The 24338-nt window shown below is 39.8% G+C and overlaps 1 protein-coding gene across 1 annotated transcript in view; it reads left to right on the top strand.

Annotated features, from left to right (window-relative positions):
- Positions 1–7391: 7391 nt before the first annotated feature.
- Positions 7392–24338, top strand: part of CFAP58 (cilia and flagella associated protein 58) — a 57087-nt gene continuing 40140 nt past the window's right edge. The window contains exons 1-8 of the mRNA XM_071563812.1: positions 7392–7644; positions 9490–9771; positions 14776–14912; positions 16706–16862; positions 18820–19014; positions 21106–21243; positions 23405–23564; positions 23793–23875. Of these exons, the coding sequence (XP_071419913.1) occupies positions 7636–7644; positions 9490–9771; positions 14776–14912; positions 16706–16862; positions 18820–19014; positions 21106–21243; positions 23405–23564; positions 23793–23875 (1161 nt within the window). The 5' untranslated portion in view covers positions 7392–7635. The remainder of the gene's footprint in view (positions 7645–9489; positions 9772–14775; positions 14913–16705; positions 16863–18819; positions 19015–21105; positions 21244–23404; positions 23565–23792; positions 23876–24338) is intronic.

The raw sequence follows: 24338 nt of genomic DNA, 5'->3' as shown, positions 1-24338 counted from the left end.
GCTCTTATCAAAGCAAAGGAGCACATCCCAGAGATGCTGAACCATTTTCCTCCTCAAAGGCGCCACAAGTAGAAATTTGTGGAGCTGCCTAACATTCTGCTGAGACACAGAAGTCATATTTCTTTCCTTAGAATCATAGCATATCCAGAGTGGGAAGGGACCCACTGAGATCATTGCGTCTAACTTCTGGCCCTGCATAGGACAACTCCAGGAATCTCACCATGTGCCTCAGAGTGGTGTCCCAATGCTTTTTGAACCCTGACAGGCTTGGCCTTTGTAGGGGTGAGGGAGCAGAGGCACAACAAGTGTTAACTAATGATAAAGGCCATGGTAAAGGGATATAAAAAGTGTTTTCCAACTTTGCCCTCATTCTAGAGTTAAAGGCCATCCTCTTACATTTCTCGCAGAAATAAGTTTGCTCAAAAACTATCACTTTTACCAAAAAGCCTAAGGGCATCAAGTTTGAGCAACAGTATAGTAACATCTATCTGATTTAGGGGAACTGTAGGTTCCTTTATTGCACCCTTTATTGCACCCTTCCTCTTTCCACAGCATTGAAACAACTGGCTTATATTACCGCTTCTCAGGCATGTTGCACGTTCTTCATCACTGCTTTGATTTTTTTTTAGCTCAGATGGTGGACATGTGCAGTGGTGGGAGACAATCTGTTATGTTGCCCTAAGGCCTTGCACTATCAAAAGGGCACCAGGCAAATGTGGTGGCAGAGCTTTGTTCTGAAGCTGGCTAGTTCTTGAGTTATAACTGGGACTGTTAAGTCAGCCTGTTCTTTGTATTTCCTGAAATGCTTATTGAGTTAAGTAACAGTTTTAATGTTACTCAAAGGGTTTGTGTTTGTAGATTTGTGTGTATTGGTATTATTTCCATAGTGTCCAAATCAAGTATATTCAGGTTTATTAGCAACCTGGGTGTTGTTAGTATGTTCCTTCCTCATATGTCCTAATCTATGGAAATCATCTCTAGCAAGAGCAATACTGAAATCTCACTTCTGTGCTGCAGGACATAGCCTGTCTTGTGCATTATTTATTTCCCCTGGGAACTTCACAGCAGCAGGGAGAGAGAAAACAGCTCCTTCACCAGGATTTCAGCTATTCATCACCTAAGCCAATGGAAAATGTCTATTATATATCACCTGCATAAAGCCCAACAAGGTAGTAATTACTGATGCTGGCCATGTATATATATAGATATACACACTGGACAATACAAATCACTATGGGTTACAGTGACTATCATTTACATGCATCTGCAAAATTTCTCTGGGATACAGCGAAAAGGCCTGAACATTTTTCAAAGGAAGGCTTACATCCCAACAGATTATATTACATATCCACCATTTCATTCAGGATCTACTTTCTGTGCCACCTAAGATGGTATAAAACGATGATAACAATACAATACATGTAAATGGAAAACTCAAACTAAGACAAATTAATTTGAATTGTATTAGTTTATTTTTTATGCAGTTCAGAAGTCTGAAAGAGGACAAGAAGCTAGAAGCACACATCCTGACAACTCCAGAACATGATTCATTGTTTGAGTATTGCTGCACTGCAGAAGGCTTGAGATGATTATCTTGGTAAAGGTAGTAATTTATTTGATAATGAGACAAGCTCCGATAACCTTACTCAGATGCCGGACAGGACCTGAAGCTGCCAGCGCTGGAGTAACAGTATCACAGTTCTTTGCACATTGGGACTCAACCTGTGGGTCTGTGATGTGGCCTCTAATTGATCAGGAGTTGGATATAATAATAATAGTATGTCTAAAATGGACTCTAAGATCCCACTAGAATGTGCAGGACAAGAGCAAGATTTGGGCTGAGTTACATTCTTGGTATCTCTCAGCTGCTTTCAGGCATGCTAGAAGATTGAGGAATTATTTTATTCCTTCCACTAGTATTTCTAATTCATTATAAAACTAGCAATATTTCCTTAAACCATTACAAGCAGCAAATAAAAAAATCAAGGAATACAGGAGACAGCTGCCAGTTCAGAGCACACAGAGGGATTACCTGAACACTTAACACAAAGAAAGCAGGAATGATAATCTTGCTCTTGTCAGGCCTTGCTGGGGTCCTACCTTGTGTAAGCCTGAAGCAGACTGCAGCAGCACAGTTCAGTGTGACTCAGCAGAGCAGAAGCATGAGCAGAGCAAGGGGAGAAATGAGTGGGGGACTCCCTTCCACGCATGGACATTTCACACCTCCTAGCTATCATGCAAGGAAATGTGCAGGGAGACAGGATCCCCTTCTCGCAGCTCACCGTATGGTGTCCTCATCTACTCCCTTACACCTGATCTTATAAACATCTTTAATCACTGTGATTTCTTCAGACTTCTCTGGATATTAGGATTTTTTTCTAATAGCCTCTCTCTCCCAGAGAAGTCAAGTGCCAAATAGTAAAAGATGCCAAACTAATTTTTCATCTATAGAAAGATTTGGTGGCTGAAGAATAAATGTGAGGGGAACAGAAATAAGAGATTAGGGCTTGGATTCTGCTGCTGGTACTGAAAGGCTGTTGGAAAGCACTGGGGAGAAGTTGCTTCTGCTAATGAACACATGATGATGTGTAGGGCCAAGTGTGTTTGTTACCTTGTAGGCTTTCTGTTATAGCCTCTCTAGGGATTAATGATGCAGGGCAACCAGGATGGGAGGATGTCACTTCTATCAGAGCATTCCTCCAAATACATAGGAGCAAGAGTCCTCTGCATGTCTCTCTCCAAAGCTCCAGGCCAGACTGGTAGCACAAACCATACTGCTGCTGGTGGTAAGAGCCCACAGTGGGCAGTGATAGTGATCTGCAGAGCATTGCTTTCCTCTTGCAGAATCCCTGTGTTTGGTTTGGAGAAGAGTAGAAGAGAGGAATTTTCTAATAAGCATGGCAGGCCATAGTAATCCCATTTGCAGAACAGGGAGGAAAAACTGGGATGGAAAACTGTTTTGCAGTGTCAAACCATACTGGGGAATAGCAAGTTCATCTTAGTTTTAGGATTATTGATTTAATTTTAGTTACTTTCCATAACTGTAATCTATTTTATTTTTTATGTAGAGCATGTAAGTGTATGTTATACACAGACCACTTGTCAGCTTAGGTTCTGTCTCAGAACTAACCAAGCTCTTTATTTGAGTGCTTCTATTAATTGAAATGTTCCTATGATTTAACTTTTTATGGAAATGGAAATGTTTCCTTCTCTTGAGATTATTAACTCTAGTGCCAAACGTGATCAAAGGTTACAGTTATTTGAGACCTGTTGCATCGTCTTTATGAATAAAGCAGAAAGTCTCAATACAATTTAAACTGAACAACTGTTCACATTATATAACTGTCATTAGGTTTGAAAATAACAGGCAGAGAGGACATTCAAACAGAATACAGTAAAAATATCAGCTAGGTAATTAAGTAATTGAGGGCCACATAGTGTTTCCTTGTCACTGAAGAGAAGGTATTTTCAGTAAGCTTTTGTTCCTTTTAAAACTGCAAAACTGATGTAACCCTGAAAGGCAGTCTGGCTCCCAGGGCATGTCCCGGGACAGCAGCACACAGTGTCTGCAGCATCACTGCTCTTTAAGGCCACGAGGTTCTGATAGGTTTCTATATCACTGGGGAAATTTCAAGACTTGAAATTATATAAGTAATATTTATGTAACATATTTGTAATATACATAACGTAATAATATTAGTAAATAGGTAGATAAATTTTGCTTTCCTTGGTGGTGCTTTCCCATTGATGATATTTTCTGAGTAAACTGAGCATCACTGTTTTCAAATACGGAACGTCATCCATGGGCACATGTTCACCCCACTGTTATATCTCCATGTAATAATTAATGTTCGTACGCGTCTCCCAGCCGGGGCTGGGGCACTGTGCGGGGCAGCTCAGCGCTCACGGCCGCGGTGCGGTTCAGTGCGGTGCGGTGCGGTGCGGTGCTGCCGCCTCCTGACGGCTCCTCACTGTGGCGGCTGCGGGAGGAAACGCTCCAAACCCTGCTCCAGGGCTGGCCTTATAAATTCTTCTTGTCGTTACCTCCCAGTGTCCATAAGGTTCCTTTTATACTTTCCAGAAAACACGTACTGTGTCATGGTCCCTGCCCCAAATGGCTTACATTCTCCTGGGTCATCTTATGATGAGATTTTACTCTATTTATTTATATCTCTGCAGTAGCCCATAAATCCTTACATTCAGAAAGTGATGGCTTATAATTTTCAAGCTATTACAGTTTAAAACATGCATTAAGTTAACTGCATGAGGGTTGTGACCTCAAATAAACCAGTGAGAAAACATTTCTGTAGTAACCCTTTCAGCATGCACACCAACACACCCCACTAACACAAAGCTCTCTTTTATGCAGCTGGTGAAACAGGTGATTCTGCTTATTTACCAGCATAAAGATATGGAGATATATAATTTATACTTATTTGTAAAGTACATGTGTCTCTTGAACAAAGTCAGATAGTCAGGGAAATAAATAATCTTTTCAATCAACTGAAACTTGCTATGTCTGGCTTGTCCCTGCTGTTGTGGCTGTCAGAGATTTTTGCTCTTGCTAGCAGAAAGGTTGCAGAGCTGGGAACAGGCTCAGCTTAAAAGGCAGTGTTAAAAAAATGATCCCACTTGAAGAGCTCTACCTTGTCTAGAGATTCTCGTTATGAGTGCATCATTTATAACCATGACAGTCACAGCACCATTGCAGGATGGCAGATGTGGTTATTTCCACTTCACCAAGGAATCTAATTTTAAATGGCTGGTCCCAAGCTATGGTAAATTCTTGCTAAGGTCAGAAACCCAAGTGTCCTCTTGAATGTCAATACAACTCCTTGGTCATGAAGCTGTTGAGGCATTCTGTTGTTAATATTAATTGTTGCAGAATTGATTCAATGTGACTATTTGAGTCTTGTCACAGATTTGTGTCCTGGTTGCACTTAACACTATGTGCCTGAGTTGTGATGCTTTAAGGCATGGTGGCTGCATTATTAAAAGTGAGCTTTAGCATGAGTTACCACAGACTCCTGACAGTCACCTCACTATGTGTGCACTGCAGTTAGAGGTGCAGGTACCATGAGGGTAAACTCATAGAGGTTGAATTAATCTGGCTCAAGTGGACATTGTTGTGAAGACCAGCCTATACAGTCACCCCTACAGGGTCTCACAGAACACAATTCGACAGGAGTTTGAAAAACAGAGTAGAATCATAGAATAGTTTGGGTTGGGAGGAGCCTTTAAAGGTCTTCAGTCCAACCCCCTGCAATAAACAGGGACATCTCCAACTAGACCAGGAAGCTCATGGGAATGTCTCAATAAATGGATGCAACTTTTGGACAGACATATGCTGTTATCCGCAAGCACAAACACAAACCAAAGGCAGAAAGATGACTACCTCCCCATGTAAGTTTCCATTCCTGGTTGTTAAACTCATAAGAAGCATCATAATAAATATTAAGGTCATATATTTAAGATGCAAATTGGAAGGGGTTTTTTTGTTTAGCACATAACTTTCTTTTTCTTTTATTTCTTTAATTCTGAGCATATCTCCTTTCTCCAGCAGTATTTTGCTTGCAAAATTAAAAGCATACCTTTTGATCCTTCATTACACATGCAGCTGTTTTATTTTAAAGGTCTAGAAGTTTGGTCCTCTTGAAAATCTGAAATTCTGGAATCAAGAAATTCTTCATATTCATCTTCTGGGTAATTTTATTAGGTAGGAAACATCAGTAAAAAAGGAAATTAGGAAAAAGAGGAGTGCAAATCTTAGAAAAGGAACTTTATTGATTTTTTTGTTATAAGTCTGCATTGAAATGGTTGACTATGTTTCAGTGTATACGATCTTTTGTAAATTAAGTCATACATACAAAGAATACATTATAAAATGTGTATTATTATCCAGTTTTAATGGTAAAATCAGATAATTTGAAAGCATCCATTTGAAATTGCCACGTAATCAGTAAAATGAAGCGCTACAATTCATGCTCCATTAAACCAGAAAAAGTTTTCCATCATCGTTATTAGTTTCAAGTGGTACTTTAAAGTCATAACCAACATCCATGCTGCCAGGGAGTGTATACATGGTGCAATACATCCCCCTAAAAAGCTATCAGAGGGAACAATTTGTGTGCTCACAGAGACAACCCCCACCATTTCAAGGGTTAGCTGGGAGAGAACAGCAGTGGCTGATCCGTGTGCACAGCTCTGAAGTGCAGAGTTGCTGTCCTGCCTTCCCTTGTCCTGCACCTCGGATTGTGCAGAGCCATCCACATGCACAGACAGGATACTGGGAATAGTCAGGTGCAATGACATGGCAGGAACCATTTGGCATGTAGGGACAGGACAAGGGGGAATGGCCTCAAGCTGAAGGAGGGCAGGTGTAGATTAGATGTTAGTAAGAAATTCTTTCCTATGAGGGTGGTGAGGCAGTGGAGCACTTTGCCCAGACAATTTGAGGACACCCCACCCCTGGAAGTGTTCCAGGCCAGGCTGGATGGAGCTCTGAGCAACCTGATCTAGTGGAAGGTGTCTCTGCCCATGGCAGGGAGGTTGGAGCAAGATGATCTTTAAGGTCCCCTCCAACCCAAACCATTCTGTGATTCTATGATTTGTGCTCCCAATCTGCACAAATCTCCATTAATCATCTTCCACAGGAGCCTGCCTTGACTGGATTCAGTACAAGGAAGATAATGAGCTACTGGAAAGAGTCTAGCAGAGGCCACGAAGATGACAAGGGGTCTGGAGATCTCTCATGAGGAGGAGCAGCAGAAGCTGGGCCTGTTCAGTCTGCAGAAGACTGAGAAGGCATCTCATCAATGTATGTAAATCACAAAGATGGGTGGCAAGAGGATGGTGCCAGGCTCTTTTTGGTGGTTCCCAGTGACAGGATGAGGAGCAATGGCCACAAAACTAAACCACAAGAAGTTCCAGCCCAAGAACTGTGCACTCTGAGGGTGGCAGAGCACTGGTACAGCCTGTCCAGGGACGGCGTGGAGTCTCCCTCTCTGGATACATTCAAAGCCCACCTGGACACGCTCCTGTGCCACATGCTGTGGGTGACCCTGCCATGGCAGGGGGGTTGGCGGGGATGACCTCCAGAGGTCCTTTCCAACCTTGGCAATCCGGAGGTTCTGTGGCTGAGCTGCCCCGCCCGGCTGGCTCGGGGAGCGGCTCGGAGCCTTTCGTGTCGGATGGGAAATAGTGCTCGATGTCCTTGGTTAAAATCCCCGACGGCTGAGCTCCAACAGCAACGTGGACAGCCCTGGGAGGAAAACTCACCCTGGGGCCGCGGGGTGACGGGGCCATCGCCAGTCCCCGCGCTCCCGGCCCGGCCCCGCCCGCACCCGCCGCCGTTGCTACGAAACGACGCGGCGTGTTGGCTGTTCGGGGGCGGCCTCGGCAGCGCCGCGGCCCGGGGCGGCCCGGCACCGGCACCGGCAAACACACCAGCCCCGGCACCGGCATCAACATCGACACCGGTCCCGCCACGGGCACCGGCATCGGCACCGGCATCCACACCAGCATCGGCACCGATACCGCCACCGGCATCCACACGGCCACTGGCATCAACACCGACAGCGTCCCCGTCCCCGCGGCCGCCCCTCAGCCCCGGCCCGCTCCCCGCCCGCCGGCAGCATGGCTGAGGTAACCTGTAACCTGTGACCTGTAACCTGTCCCCGCTCCTCTCCCTGCCCCGCCCGGGGTGTGCACAGCACGAAGGCGCTCCCGCAGGATAAGCCCGACATCACCACCTGTGTATCACCCGCACCCAGCAGCCACGTTTATGTATCGGGTGACCTGTGTGAGCAGAGCTCAGTTGTGTCCTGCGTTGAAAGCAGGAGCAATGAGCCCGCTGGTACCCAGCCGGTAACAACACATTTTGGGAACAGCTGCTGCATTAAAGATCGTGGGTGCTATTTCCCCCCACCCCCATTCCCCCACACTACCACTCTTTTAACTCTGTTTATGATCACAAATGTAAACAAAATCAAAACTGAAGCACCTGAAAGAAACCTACAAGAAAGCTGGAGAGTGACAGGACAGGGGGGAATGGATTCAGACTGAAAGAGTAGATTTAGAGTAGCTATTAGAAGAGGACTCTTTCCTGTGAGGATGGTGAGGCACAGGAACAAATTGCCCAGAGAAGATGTCAATGCCCCCATCCCTGGAAGTGTTCCAGGCCAGGCTGGATGGAGTTTTGGGCAACCCGATCTAGTGGAAGGTGTCCCTGCCAATGGCAGGGGGTCGGAACAAGGTGCTCTCTAAAGCCCCTTCCAGTCCCAACCATTCTGTGATTTTATGATTCTGTGGTTTGGAGGAGAGGATGAAATACAAAGAAACCCACAAGTCCCAGAGCAGGCTTGAAGGGGGGATGCACTAAATTTCAGCCTCACACTGCACACTGCCCTTGTGTGCCAGCTGGAGCTTGTGCTGCAATGTTAAAGTTGCCCTTGTGGTTTTTGCACTGAAGTTTCTGACACAAAGATGACCAGAGCCTCTGTGAGGAAGAGCACATGACACTGGTCCTTCTGCCTCAATGCATTGTATGGCCTGACCTTTATTTCAAGTCATAAGGGTCTATTTTGCCCTTTTAATTTCACATTTTTCAGGTAGTGTGAAGTAACATAATCCATCCCTCAAACAACATTGAAACAAATGAAATGTGTCATTTTGCTTTCAGAATTTATTTTTTTTAGAATTTTGAAAATTCTCACTCACTTTTAAACTCTGCATTCAAATGGTGAGCAGGTACCTGAACCAATTTTAAAATAGAAATCCCTTGGGTTTGTAGGGGAGATACCAGGGCTGATTTGTAAGGTTATGAGAACTGTGTGTCTCATTGCTTCTCCTCTGTGAAGGGGAATTGCCATACATAGATGGCCACTGCTAACAGGACTACTTTCCTGTCCAAGTGAGACACCTCTGAAATACAATCATAAGGAGTTGTCATCACAACTGAGCTGGATCAAAAATGTCCTCTGTGAAAAGTTTATCAGTAGTATTTCCTGCAGGGGAAGGACTGGCTTGCACTGTCGTTAGTGAAGCTTTCAGACACACCTTACCTGCAAGTGATTTGCTGGCACTATCTGCATGGAAAGCATAAACTAATCAGACTTTAGATAGTAAAAGTTCTGCCAGAACTGGGCAGAATTGAGACTAAAATACTGGGCTTCTTCAATGGTTGATGCATTATTCAAACCCTATCACAATGATGATATTTTGTAGAGTTATCTTTAAAGCAGTTGTGGGACTCAATTACAATAACTCTGACGGTTAAGGCACAGGTTATTTCAGTAAAATTGGGGGAGATGTGCTTGAAAAATAGCCTGAAACATGCATATCATGCTAGCAAAAGAACTGTTATTATTGAAAATTTTGTCATGATTTCTTAGTAGTTGTTACACACTAAGTATATTACTTTTTTATATTCTGGGGCTGTAAGTGACATGTTGATTTCCTCCTGTTTATTTATTACCTTATGTCACTCAGGAAAAGTCTGAAAAACCGTATCTAGAAGAAAGTGCATTTGAAGCACTGGAAAAAGACTCCCAAGAATTTATCAGCCTTCTTAAGAGAGATGAAGCTCTGGAACAGTTCCGTTTGGAATATGAGAAGCTCCTTGCTATTATGAAGAAGTCTCGTGAAAATGAAAAGCATCTTATGGAGAAATGCAGGAAGCTGAGTGCTGAGCTTGCGGAGAAGTCATCTAAAGTAGCTGTGCTCACAAAGCTCTCTAAAGATGATGAGGAAACTATATCATCACTGAAGGCGGTAAAGTTTTGAATAAAATGAAATATGATCTGAAATTGTTATTGAAAGACATGGTAATGGGAAGAGCACCTACCAGAACACTTATTTTATGTAGAGAACTGGCTGGAGGACTAAGTATAGAGCTGGCATCTCCAGCTGTTTGATCTCTTCTTTGCTACCAACTGCTTTGTTTTCTCAGCCTGGTATTTTACAGGTCTCAGTCAAGTTCTGTGTTTATTTACACTAATTCCATCAACTTTCAAGTACTCACTAATAGGTTTTGTTTAAGCTTTCCCTGTATAAAATAGCACATTTTCAACTTAGTACACATTTTTTGATTCATTAATACTTTTGAAGGACTGCCTGGATGTTTACCATTGCCAGAACATAACCAATATACTTCTTGCTGAATTGTGGATTTTAGTTAGGCCAGAGAAGTGGCAACTCATTTAAAGAAATGTTTCACGGTGTTTTTGAAAAGGAATCCTATGTAGCATTTCAATGTGATTTTACCAGTTTACTTGGATGTGTTCTTTGTTATTATTGATTTGAACTCTGTCAAATCAAAGTGGTCGGCTCACTAAAAGCATTTGATGTTTTTAGGCTTACAGTGTGTTTTGACTATCAGAAACCTAAAAGCTGCCAAATGATCAGCAGTCTGTATTTGGAACTTCTTTCATTCTGATGGTTTAAAAACTTAGCTTGTGGTATCTAGATAGCTTTTAATTTAGCATTTATTTGAGAAGACTCCGTGCCTTACAATAAAGTGTTTTGTTCCAATAAAATAAATTCAATGTAGGAATCCAGAGTGATTTATGAGCACTGCAGAAATAGAAAGTCTTTGAAATGAAGTTTCTTGTCCTTAAAATTACAAAGAAAATACACTTAAAATAAATATAAATAGCAGCTCTGTCATCCTATGGCTGCAGCTTGCAAAACCATGGTACTGCCCAAAGCCTCCTCAAGGAGGAGGAAAAGTGTAGAAAATCTTGTGGATTTTCACTGCTGCTAATCAAAACCTGGTAGATGAGTGTCCGGAACTGAAGTGATCCTTCTAATGTTCTTTGTGCCATTACATGGCAATTCCCTGTGTGTGAACAGTAGCAGAGGTGGACCTTCAAGATGCTCCCAAGCTGAGACATTGCCTTAGTAACATCATAAAACTGAGGAGCTGGAAAGTTGGGAAAATAAGAGCCTTTCCAAATTCAGCATCTAATTTGAAGCTCAGGCAGGGATGGCTTCACCATACTGCCTACTTCTGAACTGCTTAAGAGATTTTCTAATGAAAAACTGCTTGACAATGTGATCCTGTTAGAAATGATGTGCAATGCACAACATGTGACATTTCAATTCTAGTGGCATACTGTGAGCACTGATACATTTTCAGTTTGGTTATGAGAATTTGTCTTTCCTTTAAATGTTCAGGAATTATTTGGATATTGTTTAAAATGTTCTTGGGGTTTTGCTTGGTACACCCTTCATATTTCATATTACTCTCCTTTCTGAAGGGAAGTTATATTACAGCTCTAGTATTTCACTACAATCTTACTAACATTCAAAAAAAAAAGTGTTTCACAAGTGTCCAAGGTAAGTGTTGATGGAAGTTCAAGTGCTAAAGTTGCCAAGATGATATTGTTCAGTGCTGAATTAAACAATGTCCCTCATTTAATTATTTATTAATGATAACAGAATCCTGATGGGTCTGCTCCTGTAAAAATTGCATAGTTGCTTCAAATTGAGGCCATAAATCTTGGTGACTTGATGGGTCATTAGGGTAACAGGAGCACAGTCTTTCTCTTCTAGGTCACTGTTTCATATATGAAAAAAAGTTGCAGAAGCAAAATTTTTCTCCTTGTGAAAGCCTGATTGTAATCAGTAGGATTTGTTTGGGGCAGGGGTTAACCACGCAGATGAGTGGCTGGTAGGACTCAGGTCAGTAATAATCAATAGCTGTTAACTGTCTGGTGATTGTTCAGTGCTCTCTTTTGTAGTTTTAATAAACTGGATGTAACAGTCTGCTGTTTACAGTCATATCAAAGGAGCAAAGGGCCAAGCCCATCGAGAAGGGAACACAATTCTGTTTATCATGGGTAGGGATAATGATCATGAGTCTGCACTGGAAGAACTCTAGAAGGGAAATTTATAGGAGCCTGTACTGCCCTGCTTGGAATTATCAAATTTTCAATTTCCAGGCGTATCAATCCAATATACTAAGAAAGAATTTCATTAATTCTCAGTTTCTGAGCAATGAAACCGATGTGATCTTTTGGGCTATTCAATGAAAATAAAATAAGGCAGTCACACTTTATGAATTCTGCTTCACAAGTTCCAGAGTTCAGTACTTCTGTAAAAATTTTTGAATTATACTAACACAAACATCCAGTGTACTTCCTTCTTTAATTATGCAACAGATTCCCAGGCACGTTACCTGCCTAACAGAGCACTGCAAATACTGCTGACACACTTGCAGTCTTTAAGTTTCCCTCTCCACTGAGTGACAATGGGAATATTCTTTCAGTGAAGGCTTTCATCATCAAAATTTTCCTTCTCTTTACTTTTGAAGTTAAAGAATCTGTTGATCCTCTTTTCACAGTAGATGACATGAACAAGAAGCAATTGCAATGAAACCCAGTTTTTCTGATGCTGAAGTCTGTAGCAGATCCTTATTTAGATTTTGATTAATAAAAGGGTCATCACCTGTGCCTCCTTAATTTATTGATAAAAATTGGTATTATCAATACAAATTCAACAGAATTGTTTTTACACATCAAAAGAAAGATGAAGTTCAAAAAGCACAGCTTAGGGAGACCTGAAATCACTGCTTATCTGAATGGCCTCATTGACTACAGGGAACCAGTTTTGCAAGTGTGCAGTAGAACAAAATACTCACTGAAGCCAGTAAAGCCTCTCAGAGAGCACATTGATTTTATTCCCCAGTTCTATCCCCCAAAACTCCCATCGTAATGATTTAATTCACCAATTTTAATCACAGTCTAAGCAGCCAGCAGGAAGCTTTGATTTAAGTAATCAGCTTTAATCATTGTTTCAATTTGCATTTTTCTAGTGAAAGGGTGGTTGCCTCTTATTGGTTGACAAATCTGAACCATGTTTATTTAAGGTTATAATTTATGCTTTCCTGCAAGTCAACATGATACACTGGGTCTTAATGCCATTACTTCAGTCTAGCATGCATTTATTTAAATTTCATAATTGAACATTTTTATGTAAGATAATAATGAATGAAAAATGTATTATTTACTAGATGATACTTAATACTTTATGTATGATCATTGCTGCATTTGAATGGAAATTAGAACTCAATATGTATAAGACATAAAATTGACTTTAGTATTTAAAACTGTTTAAATATGCTTGATACATAAGTGAAAATGCACATTTTTCAAACTAAATTTTGAACTAAGTAATTTATTGAGTAATGAAAATATTCTTTGTAGGTAATGAATTCAATTGACTAAAAGCCCTTTCAGAATTTCTGAACAAGTAAAGCCCACAGTTTAACTCTTTATTAATAGATTGGGGGGAAAAAAGAAAGAGCAAACATTCCGGATCTTTATGTTCCAGATGGTTTCCCAAATTTGGATATGCTGAACTAGTTGAATAAATAAAATGAAAATATATTCCCTCTGCAGTTTGAAGAGGCTACAGATGTTATATTTTGTGTTATCTTTTCAGCAAAATCTGGTAGCCTGTTACTTCTGCTAGTTTGATAGCTTGAATTTTTAGTTTAGGCAGTAAACAGCTAAATATCACATTTATTTGATCTTCAATAAATATATTATCAACATACCATAATATAGATGCCTTAATTTAGAGTCCAATGTTAAATAAGAAAATTTTTTTAGAATTAGAAATGTTTATTACAATAAGAACTTCTGTAAGCAATTTGATACAAATTATTTTATTTTCTTCATTGTGGAAGTGGTTTTTAAAATATTTTTTTCCTTGCCCCAATTTCATATGATGCAGGTAGGAGCTGAAAGGGATATTATGGCCAGATGTAGTGCTGCTTCTATTTGGCTCTCCTTGCTGGGATGCTGGAGCTAATGGAGGACTGCACAGCCACACTTGGGGGCTAAATCAGTACAAATCCATCAAATCCAGAACTCCACTAGGAGCCAGCTGAGAAAAGACCATGAAAGAGGGAACATCATGCTGTGATTTGCAGCTCAGGGACAAAAGTAGTGTCTTCATTATTTACTGAGTCTTCAGGAACTTTCCTACCAGTCCAGTCACTTTCTGAATTTATGCATTTTTTTTAGCACAGGATTCCAGAAATGGTAGGAACTCGATTTGAACCTGGCAAGGAATAAACTTTGTGCTTGATTCATAAGGATCTGATTCAAAGGAGAGAGATGCAGAGGAAGTTAAAAAATCAAGTGAAAAAATCAAGTGAACCCTCCTACCCTATGCTGGTTGTGGTTATCAAACCCTAGGCTTGTGAGAGGCACAAGTAACTCCATGTGCTGAAATTTGTCATAAGAGTTGTGGCTTGTCTAAATACATAATTAAAATCAATATACAGTGCATCCTCACTGATGAAAATGAACAAAGAAGCAGAAAAGCCAAGTAACATAATCTTCTCATCCAAAAAAAATTAGATGTTCATTGTTCTAACAGCTAATAAGACTTTTACAGACATGAGCTATTTAAGGAGGTGGTACCTCTGTGGGCACTGAATTTTCAGTAAATTTTTATGTATTAGTGATACTCACATGACCAAAGCCTCATAGAGTGAGATTTGATAATGTTCAGACCTGTGTGTTAAAGAAAATGTTTTAGAGCTTTTGTGGTGTAAGTTGACATAGCCTGAATGGCTCAAAATAGTTGCTATGCCCTCATCTCAAAAATAAAAAAGATAATCATTGGAGGGAACTGTTGTGAACCTAAGCATGAAATGGCATAAAAATCTATTTTCTCAACTAACCAAAATGGGAGGCAATTAATTTTTAATTTGTGGTTAATTTTAAGCACAATTTATGTAATGGTTTTCAATTTTGTTCCTAGGAGCTTGAAAAGTCCTGGCAAATGGTGGATACAGCCTATGAAAAGGAACAGAAAGCAAAGGAAACGATTAATTCACTGCAAAAGGAAATTTCACGCCTGAACAGTTTAATGAAGAAAAGATCTGGACAGGAGTACAAGTAAGTTTTCCTCAGGAAGAGGGAAAGCCTAATTTGATTTTCCATAATTCTACATGTTGTTTAGCCATTTAAACCCTGCAAAGACACTGAGAGATTTTTTATGTCTTTTACTTTTCTCATGAATACACATTTATCTGTCTATGTGTTTGTGCAGCAAGCAAGTACAGAACCAGGCTCTGAGTGGGTTTATTCAGCATTGGATCACACTGAGAGATCAAATAAAAATCAATATTATGCACTTTCTCAGTATGTGTCATACTGTTTTATCTGACTACCATTTCAGCATACTTTGTCTTTGAGAATAGGATCCTGTCAACATTTTTACATTTTACAGAAGCAAGGTCAAGTAGATAAGTCAAGGAAGCAGGAGACTTGATTTCTCTTCTGTTCCTAGCTTTGTTATAGGACATTAACACTGTCTATGTTCTTGTTTTTATTTTGTATGTATACACTTTCAAGATTATGTTTGGTATTTTTGTTTTTTTTTAACCTAATACTTAGGTTAGTATTTGCATAGGGAGACCTAGTCTGAGGTGTGGCCTTTAGCCACTGCAGTGTGCAAATAATAATCATCCTCTGGAGCTGCTCAGAAGCCCTCCAAAATCTACAGTTTGTAGTATCAGGTCCTCAGATTCTACTTATTGCTGTAAGATTAAGTGTAAACTCAAAGATGAGATAAAGTGTATTGGCCCTATGACCTGTGCACTTTCTGTTGAAATTGCTGATGGTTGTCCCTGCTGGTTATGGCTTGAAACAGTTAAAGGTATTTATTTGTATTATGCATTCAGGATATGTGTGGGGCATGCTCATCTCTGCATGCACTGTACATCCAGGCTGCAAAAAAGAGACTTGTGTCTGTGAGCAAGGTCATCACTGTGCTCAAACATTTCCCCTCCAAGGAGTGTGCAAGGAGGTAAACCACCTGGGTCCATGAGAAATCTGCTTCTTCACCATTTGCCCCTAAAGTGTTCTAGACCTGTTTAATGGGTTTCCTTGAGCCTAAAAGCTTGGTCATTAAGCCTTCCCTTAAGAGTGTAACTCTCTCTAAAGGCATCTCTCTCTGGCTGCTTTTTGCATTTTCCTGCAAGGGCCTGGAGCCATATACTTTGCCAACACCTCACTCCTGTGTCCAGCTCTGTCCAGGCTGCTGAGACCTGCCTACTTATAATTTCTTTTTGAAGGTCCTTCTGTATTGCTATCCAGTTCAATGCTTAAATACCTTGTCCAGACACAAGGCCATGAGACAAGGTAACTCCTTTGCAGGATCTCAGCCCTGAAGACCCTATTGTCTTCTGGAACTCTAAGGCTGCTTTTTGGGTCAAGCTTGAATGCACAGTGCTTGGATGTTCTTTCATATTGTAAATGTGTCAAAACAGAAAGTCAGTTTTATGCTTAGATTATGTGACTGTAAGAGATAACCTAGTTAGTTGTCCAGTCAGGTAAGCTACAGAGAAACTGGTTACAACAGGGTAACATTTTTGGTCCCTGAGTAATTCTGAAGTGTGAGGACAAGGGGGAGTTTTGTTCCCTGCTATCTCTTTGGGAAGCTGAAGGTTTATTCATACATGTGAAGATATAACAAGAAAGAGTGATTTATTGGACTTGATGGTGACTATGATCACTGTAGATAAAGCAGGTAATTCAGCTGATCATCAGAGTCTTAATGTAAGAGGAGTTTAAAATGAAACTAATTACTTTTAAACTCCTGTTTCTCACAAAGGTCTTGCTCTGGCATAGGATGAAGAACAGTAATGGCCTGTGACACTGCTTGACTATTATTTCCTTGCTTCCAGTGTTGAGGATTTGCTGGAACTTCAAGAAGAGGTAACACAGGAGCGAGACCAACTGTTGTCAGAAGTTGTGAAGTTACGTCAAAGTCTCACTCAAGTCACAGAGCAGCAGGAGGCAACAGAGAAGGCAAAAAACGAGGCAGAGCAATCTGTTATGCAGGTCTGTACCAATCACTGGGTGGTGATTTTAGGCTTTGTCCGTACCTGCAGTTGATCTCCATTGACTAGTATGTGACCTGTTCTTTCACATGTCAGACATGAGGAGTGCTCAGAAAGGAGTGCGTTGTGAATGATTTTTCTGTACTTCGAGGCTGTGTTCTTTGCAAAGTGTATTGTCATGTAGCAGCTGCCTCTGTACCCTCCCAATACCCTGAATCAGAGTCCTCTTTCATACTGGATGTGTGGGGTGATTTCTGCATTGTGAATCCTTATGCCTCAAAAGAGACACTTAGAACTTAGACCTGGAATGTTGATCCTAGGGCCCTTGCTGCTGCCAGTGGTTGCCATACAATACAATACTATCAGTTTTAAGAATGTAACAAATTCTGACTTAAAAAATAATTAGGTTATTTTCTCTCCTACTCCTTTTGGGAAACTTTTCCAGAACCTCACTTTTCTAATGGTTAGAGGACTCCTCCTTTCTTTACACTGATTCTGGTCCACTGTTCTTCAGCTTAAATTTTTCACCTCACCAGTGTCTGTAGAGAGCAGTCCTGTTCCATCTCAGCTTATTCAAAGTTAGGCTTTCAGTTTTTCTGATCATCCCAGTAGAGAATTGTTCTTTAGTGATCAATGTGTTTAGCTTCCTTTAAATGTGTGTAGCAGCTAGAGATATAGAAGGCTGAGAATGGAGAGAAAGTAGAAAAGGGTGAAAGATAGGATAGAGAACTCTGATACATCAAATATAAAAATATAACAATGTGGAATGAATGAATTTAAAGCAGAATATAAACAGGCTGGAGCAAGACACCAGAAGAAAGGAAGAATAGAAAAGAAGCAAACAATAAAGAAGAGATAGAAACAGCGTTTGGCTTATGTTTTTTTTATTAATCACAAATAGGAAAGTAATGATCAGTCTTGGTTTCATGCCCACAACTTGTTTCTGTTTCCAAAGCAGATGAATGGGAATGTGTTAGAAAAGAATATAAAATCTTTGTTATCCTGACAGCATTTTGGGCATGGGAGAAAAGAGAGAGGATTGAAACTCCTGTAAAAACTTGTTGAATCTTGGCAGCCTGAATCTTCTGATAGTCACTTCATCAGCCCTTAAATTTACAGGATTGTTGCAGAGTATGTAATCATCTCCCATTGTCCCAGTATGAAATTATTCTTCACTTCAGACTGCTTAAATGACAATGTCCTTTTGAAGATTCTGTTGAAGACCCTGTCAGTTCTGGCAACTTTTCATCTGTGAACTCAGAGGGGGAGGAATCCTTAAGCAAAGAACATACCTCAATTGCTGGTCCTTGCTGAACTTGAGTATTTCCATGTGGATCAGCCCCCTGTGTCTCCTCTCTGCTGAATCTGCTCCATCACATTTTTGGGGAGGGAGAGAGCAGAAGTCACAAGACAGTCTATTAAACATGAGAAAAAGCTCCTCTTTTAAAGTTGCCACAGAGAAACTGAGAGCAGAAAGATTGAGATCAATTGTGAAAATGAACACTAGTCTGACATGTCTCTTTCTTTTAATATCAATGTAATAAATATTTCTGCTGGTGAGACAGAAAAAAGTATCTTGCAATGCAACATCAAGGCCTAATTAAATTTAAAGCTGCATTCAGAAAGTACCACTTATAACAGAAAAGACATTAGTGCCACTGCATCTCCAGAAGAATGCTTTCATGTGTGAACTGTATCAGACCCTTCTGTGTGGGTGAACTGACTGGTCCTTAACAAATTCTTGTCATCAATAAATAGGTTCCCTCATGCAGGATTTTTTGTTCAACTATTAGAGAACATAAATACTTCTGAGGAGATCTGGCAAATTCCATGTAGTAGGGGGTACAGTAATACAGGAACTGTTTGCAAAATCAAGCATAGTAAGAGTCGTGAGAGGACTTGTTTTCCTGAGTAAAAGACAGCAGAACTTAAAACTGTTTTCTTCTCTATTATTACAGCTTCAGCAAGACCTCCAGCTCCGTCAGAATGAGGAATTACGAGAGGCTCGAAAGAAAGAAAAAATGGAGAACGAGCTGACGAATCTTCTAGCTGAAATGGATAAAAAGCAAGCTGAGATCCAGAATCTACAGCAACAAATACAGAGGGACAAAGAGGAACAACTGAAAATGGAGCATCATCTTAAAGAGCAGAAGGTAGGGTACATGACACACTGTATTCATCAGATTTAAGATTAGAGCCAGATGTTTAATTAAGAAGAAAATGGATTTTCATAAAGGGAAATGGAGGGAGATTATTTTTGGCTACTAAACTTAAATATTTTTATATAAATATTAATTTACTAATAAGTATGTAAATCTTGCTGACAGATTTCAGGTAGATTTCTTCACAGAAATCAGTAGTGGATTGCAACTATATTGTTAGAGATCATCTTGAAAACATCACAGCAAATGAGACATAGTCTGCAAAGAGCATGAATGATCTAATGATAGTAACAGGAGAGTGCCAGGCTGGACTTCTGACTATATTGCCAGTTTTGCCATTGATTGTCTGTAGTGGCATTGGTAAAATAATTTTACCTTCGTCCCCTTCTTTTTTCTTTTTCCTCAATATTTTTTATCTACCTCTCAAGCCTGTGGAAGAGTTTCTGTGAAAGGGCAGAGAACTGTCTTCATAAACCTTTTTGATTGATTTTCCTCATTCTGTTTCTAAAAACTTTATCTGAAAATATCCTAACATAGTGTTCTGCAAGTGTGTGAATTTTCAGGTTTTCAGTCCATTTCCCCTGACTTTGAGAAACTCTCAGAGAAGCAATTTCAGTAAATGGCAGGGTAGATCTCATCACTGTAAACCAGTCCTACCTCAAGGGAAACTTCCTTGTGAGTTGTGTGTATCTTGTAAATTTATGACTTTTATGGCTTTTTCTTCCCTCCTGGTCCCTGAAATTGTGAAGAGGTCTGTGCCAATTTTTTGTCAACACAGAGTCTTAGTAAAATACTTCACATAAAGAACTACAGAGAAGACTTGATTATTTCTCTGAATAACACTGATTTGATGCAGCATTTGAGGGCAGCTCCATGATCTACCATGACAATCACATTGTATATACAATCCTTGTTCTGTTCCATTCTTCCTCCTCCTTTTTATAGTTCCTTTCAACCTTTCAAAGCACAGATTTTAGGGACATTCAATTGTCTATACTGTCCTAGAAACAAAGAGTTCACATGAAGTGCTGTGCCTGGGCTAATTAACCAGACTTCTGCATTTGGCTGTGCTGCCTTTGGAGGCCCTGCATTGTCTTTTGCTGGAGGTCTGTCCAAAACACAGACTATCTGATTGTGCAGGAGTCAGGGTAGAGATCTGCAGAGGAAAGTGACACTGCTATTGCAATGTCATTGTGTTATTGTTTGCCCACTGAATTGTAATGCCTGCTCTTATTCCCCTGAAATTTCTAATAAAATATCCTTTCTTGCATGACGGTGATAGTGGCTTGATACAGCTGCTGTAAGCTCCTTTGTCCAAGTCTCTATAAAGGATTGCCTGAAACAATGTTATCCTGGCATTTGCAATAGAAGAAACGATATTTCTTGTTTTTATCCTCTTCCTTTAATGTTTTTAAGGTCATAGTATGTATCGACTTCATCAGGTTATCACACATTAATGATTGTAGTGAAAAATATGTTAGTTGTGCTTTCCTCACTTACATCTGCAGTATCTGCAAGGGAAGTTCCATCAAGCAGAAGAAAAGACTCATATCTTCAGTATTGAAGTATGTGTTCTCTATATAAACCACAAAACCAGTGTTCAGATGTTTGACTAGAGACAAATTAAAGAGGAGAATGCTTGTGTCCTGGTCTCAGCAAACCATGTAGCCAGAGAAATGTTATCAGCATATTAATGGCAGATGCTTGCTTATAAAACAGGGCTCCCCTGCCCTCTGCTGATTGAAGTAATTTGAATCTCATATTCATTGTCAGTAATTACGTGTAGCAAGTTGTGTTACGTGATGATTGCCAAATGCCTAACAAGAAGTAAAATATTTATTTTACCTGCTAAGAAAAAGAAATTACACAGGATGTGTTATTCATTAGAAATTATAATTTCCCCTAGTCAGTATGAACATATATCATATTTCACGTTAGTAATTTCATCAGCAGTAAGGAATGGGTTTTAAGCAGACAACAATCTGTAACAGCTTTTATCTTCTGTGAAGATGGAAGGTTCTTGCCTCATGTATATGCAGATATTGTAATGAGATATAAAAGAATACAATTGCTCTTTAACAGAACTTGAATGAAAAAGCTACTAAGGAACTTGAGCGACTTAAGATGAAAAATCATAAGCTCATGCAAGAGAGCGAGCAGCACAGTGCCATGTTTGATGAGGTGATGAGGGATGTCAATGAGAAGACAGCACAACTGAAAGTAAGTACCAGGAGGTGCATCCATCCTCTCAGCCGTATCACTGCCACAACACTCTTACCACCTGGGACAGGGATAACTTCAGTTCTTGTCCCGATAGCTCCCTATGGGTAGTTTTGGAGGAAATCTGAGAAGTTTTTAGGAACAGATGTGTCAGACACTGGGTGCCATTCTGTCTATGGCACTGCCATGCTCATGGTACTCCCCAAGCATTTCACATGACAGTAATGTTGGAGGAGCTGTTTCATAAAACACATAAACCAAGAAGCTCAACACAATGTGTTCATAAAGGACATGTGGTACTTGGGACAAAAATAAGGTTCAATTGTGAGATTTTCATATAAGAGCAATGACTTTGTTGCAATGATTAACATAATTTGAATTTTGCCAAAACCCATTGAAATATGTTAATATATTATAATAACGGTGACCTGGATGGCTCCCACTGAAGGGAATTCCTTTCAACTCTAAAATTTCCTCTTCCTACAGTTGAGGAAGTTAAATATAAATAACCAAGATGGTGTTTACTTTCAGATCAAAATGGTTTTTTGCCTGACTTCACATTATTTAACAGTCATTTTGTAGAACTTCACATTATTTAACAATCATTTTGTAGAACTCAGAAGCAGATGAGTTTCAGTTGAGGAAGGATTAAATGATTCCTGCATATGCATATGCTTTGAGAGCTCTTGTGGTGAAGGGTAACATATAGATGTTAGATGCTACTATACTATTTACTGTATTTTACATTTTGTATCATCATTGGGATTAAAACACTAAACATTAGAAAATTTCAAGTAGAAAATAATTTCTTCTTGAGTTTAGTTGAGTATACTAATTCACCCTGCCAATAGAGACTGTTAGTCAGAATGATAAACTAACCACTGACAGATTAAAAGCTCATTCATAACTAATGTAACACAGATTATTCTGATTTGGATCTTTAATGGAGGATGGTAGAAGCTTGTTTTCTGTTGTATTTTGTTAGGAAAAATGAAGGATATTTTTCTTACCTATCTGAAAAACAAATTGCTGTCTTTTCCTGGTTAGCCAGTTTTATCATTGCTCCTACCAACACCACCATTATTTAAAACTTTAAAAACAATGTGCTCAAATAAGGCTTAGATTGGGGCTCTAGAGTGTCAAAGGATTTTGGTTCTATGATCTTATTCTGATTTCAAGAAAAGTTGATGGAACTTTTGAAGTCTTTCACCTGGACTTCTGGGAACCAAAAAATAGAAGATACACTGCCCAGTTAGTAAATAAACCATATTCTAAAGTTTCTAAGACTCCCAGTCATGATTTGAGATGCAGTTCTTGTAGGGATTGTGTTTGCAGTTTATTTAATTCGGAAGGTGCTGAGTGCCTCCACTGTGGTGTTGGGCAACATAAACTGAAGGGTACTCATAAATCTCTTGAAGGTTATTGTCAGTAAGAACTGAGGAGATTCACATCCTCCGAGAGGATACTTCCATGGTAGGATTTCCCATCTCACAGAATCAGTATCTGAGACTGTAAGTGGAACACTGTAGTTTCTGCTGGCTGTAAAACCTAACAGTGGCACTGAATTATGTGAGGAAGTTATATTTACTTCTTAAAAAGAAAAAGACCAATTTCTGTTGTGATTATTTGATGTATTTCCTGGTAACCAGTTATGCAGTGTTTCGATTGATTATTTTTTCCTCTGTTGTATAGCATATAAGGTGAACTCTTATGTTTGCTTTCTGTTTTAAGACATAGGCTATAAAGGAGATGGGGATGATGCATACCTGCTACTTAGGGACATGCAATCAGACCACACTACAGATATCTTTCTCATCACAGTCACTGTGCCTTATACTTCAAAGGAAATTAAAGCTGCCTGGACTTAGTCAGCAGGGCTAATTGGGTAGTGCTGTGTGAGGTTTGCAGCTGGGGATTCTTTATTGATGTTCTTCAGCCCTAAAGTGTAAGATTTGATTATCATTTTCCTTTCCCTAGATGGCTTTGTTTAAATTACTTTTAATATTGTTCAATTAGGTAATTATCTTCTCGCAGGTGAAGCACAACTCTTACACATTTACTTCCTGAATTTAATGGAATAAATATATACCAACTACAAAAGCATTTTCTTCTTTCTTTCTGTGGATGCTTTCTCTCCCCTTAACTTTTTGCTATTCTGTAGGATAGAGAAGATGAAGCGACTCAGATGCGCCTTGAAATTTCAAAGCTGAACAAAATGAGAGATGTTATCCAGAATAAGCTGCGTGCTGCAGAGGAACAAAAAGTTGATGCAGAAAATGAAAAGGGCATGCTAAAAAATCAAATATCCAGACTGGAGAAAGGTAGGTGCCCAACAGATGGGTGGATCTGTCTTCCGAGTTTTTCTAAGTTGTTCTAGGTACCCAAATAAGTATTAACATCATTAGCTGATACCTTGGGTTGTAAAACCTGTTCACAGCTAATTGAGCTGTTTGTAGTTGAGGCTTTTAGAAAGGCCATTAAGTTGTTTCTGAATTTTTAACAGCTGTATAGTTTTGAACCCAGGATTTATTCTCTTTCTTTTTCTCTAGAGGTAGAAACAGCAAAAAAGCAAGCAGAGATCGACAAAAGAGCTACAGATGGGCTTATGAGGGAAAGGGATATGCTAAACCAGGTGGGTTTGCATGGGTAACACTGATAAACCTCAGAGTCTGAGAATAAAATTCCTGTAGTTGAAATACTCACAGCAACACAGAAATGTTGTAGAATACATAATGTAAAGTTAAAGCATTCAGATTTCCATTAGCAGATGCACACACTGCTGCTTTTCTGTGCATTGAAATAGTGTTGGTATCCATAAACACAGAAAATTTCTAAGTTTTAACATATAAACCATCAGGGAGTTCAAAAATATGTTCACCTTTACTGCAAACCCATTATTTGGTATCCAAAGACTTCATTACATCTGTGCTCTTACACTCTAGCATATGAAGATTGATGTTAATTTTGGCAAACTAAGTCTTTGCTAGTAAAGGAACAAACCAAAGTGTTGATACACCACTTAGCAGCTTGGCAGGGTGTGTTAGTACTAATCCCTGCTTTTAAGTCCATTACTCACACTGATCGTTTCCTATCAG

This window comes from Pithys albifrons, chromosome 9, assembly GCF_047495875.1.
Source record: "Pithys albifrons albifrons isolate INPA30051 chromosome 9, PitAlb_v1, whole genome shotgun sequence".
Classification (NCBI taxonomy): Eukaryota; Metazoa; Chordata; class Aves; order Passeriformes; family Thamnophilidae; genus Pithys; species Pithys albifrons.
This window is presented reverse-complemented; position numbering and strand designations above follow the sequence as displayed.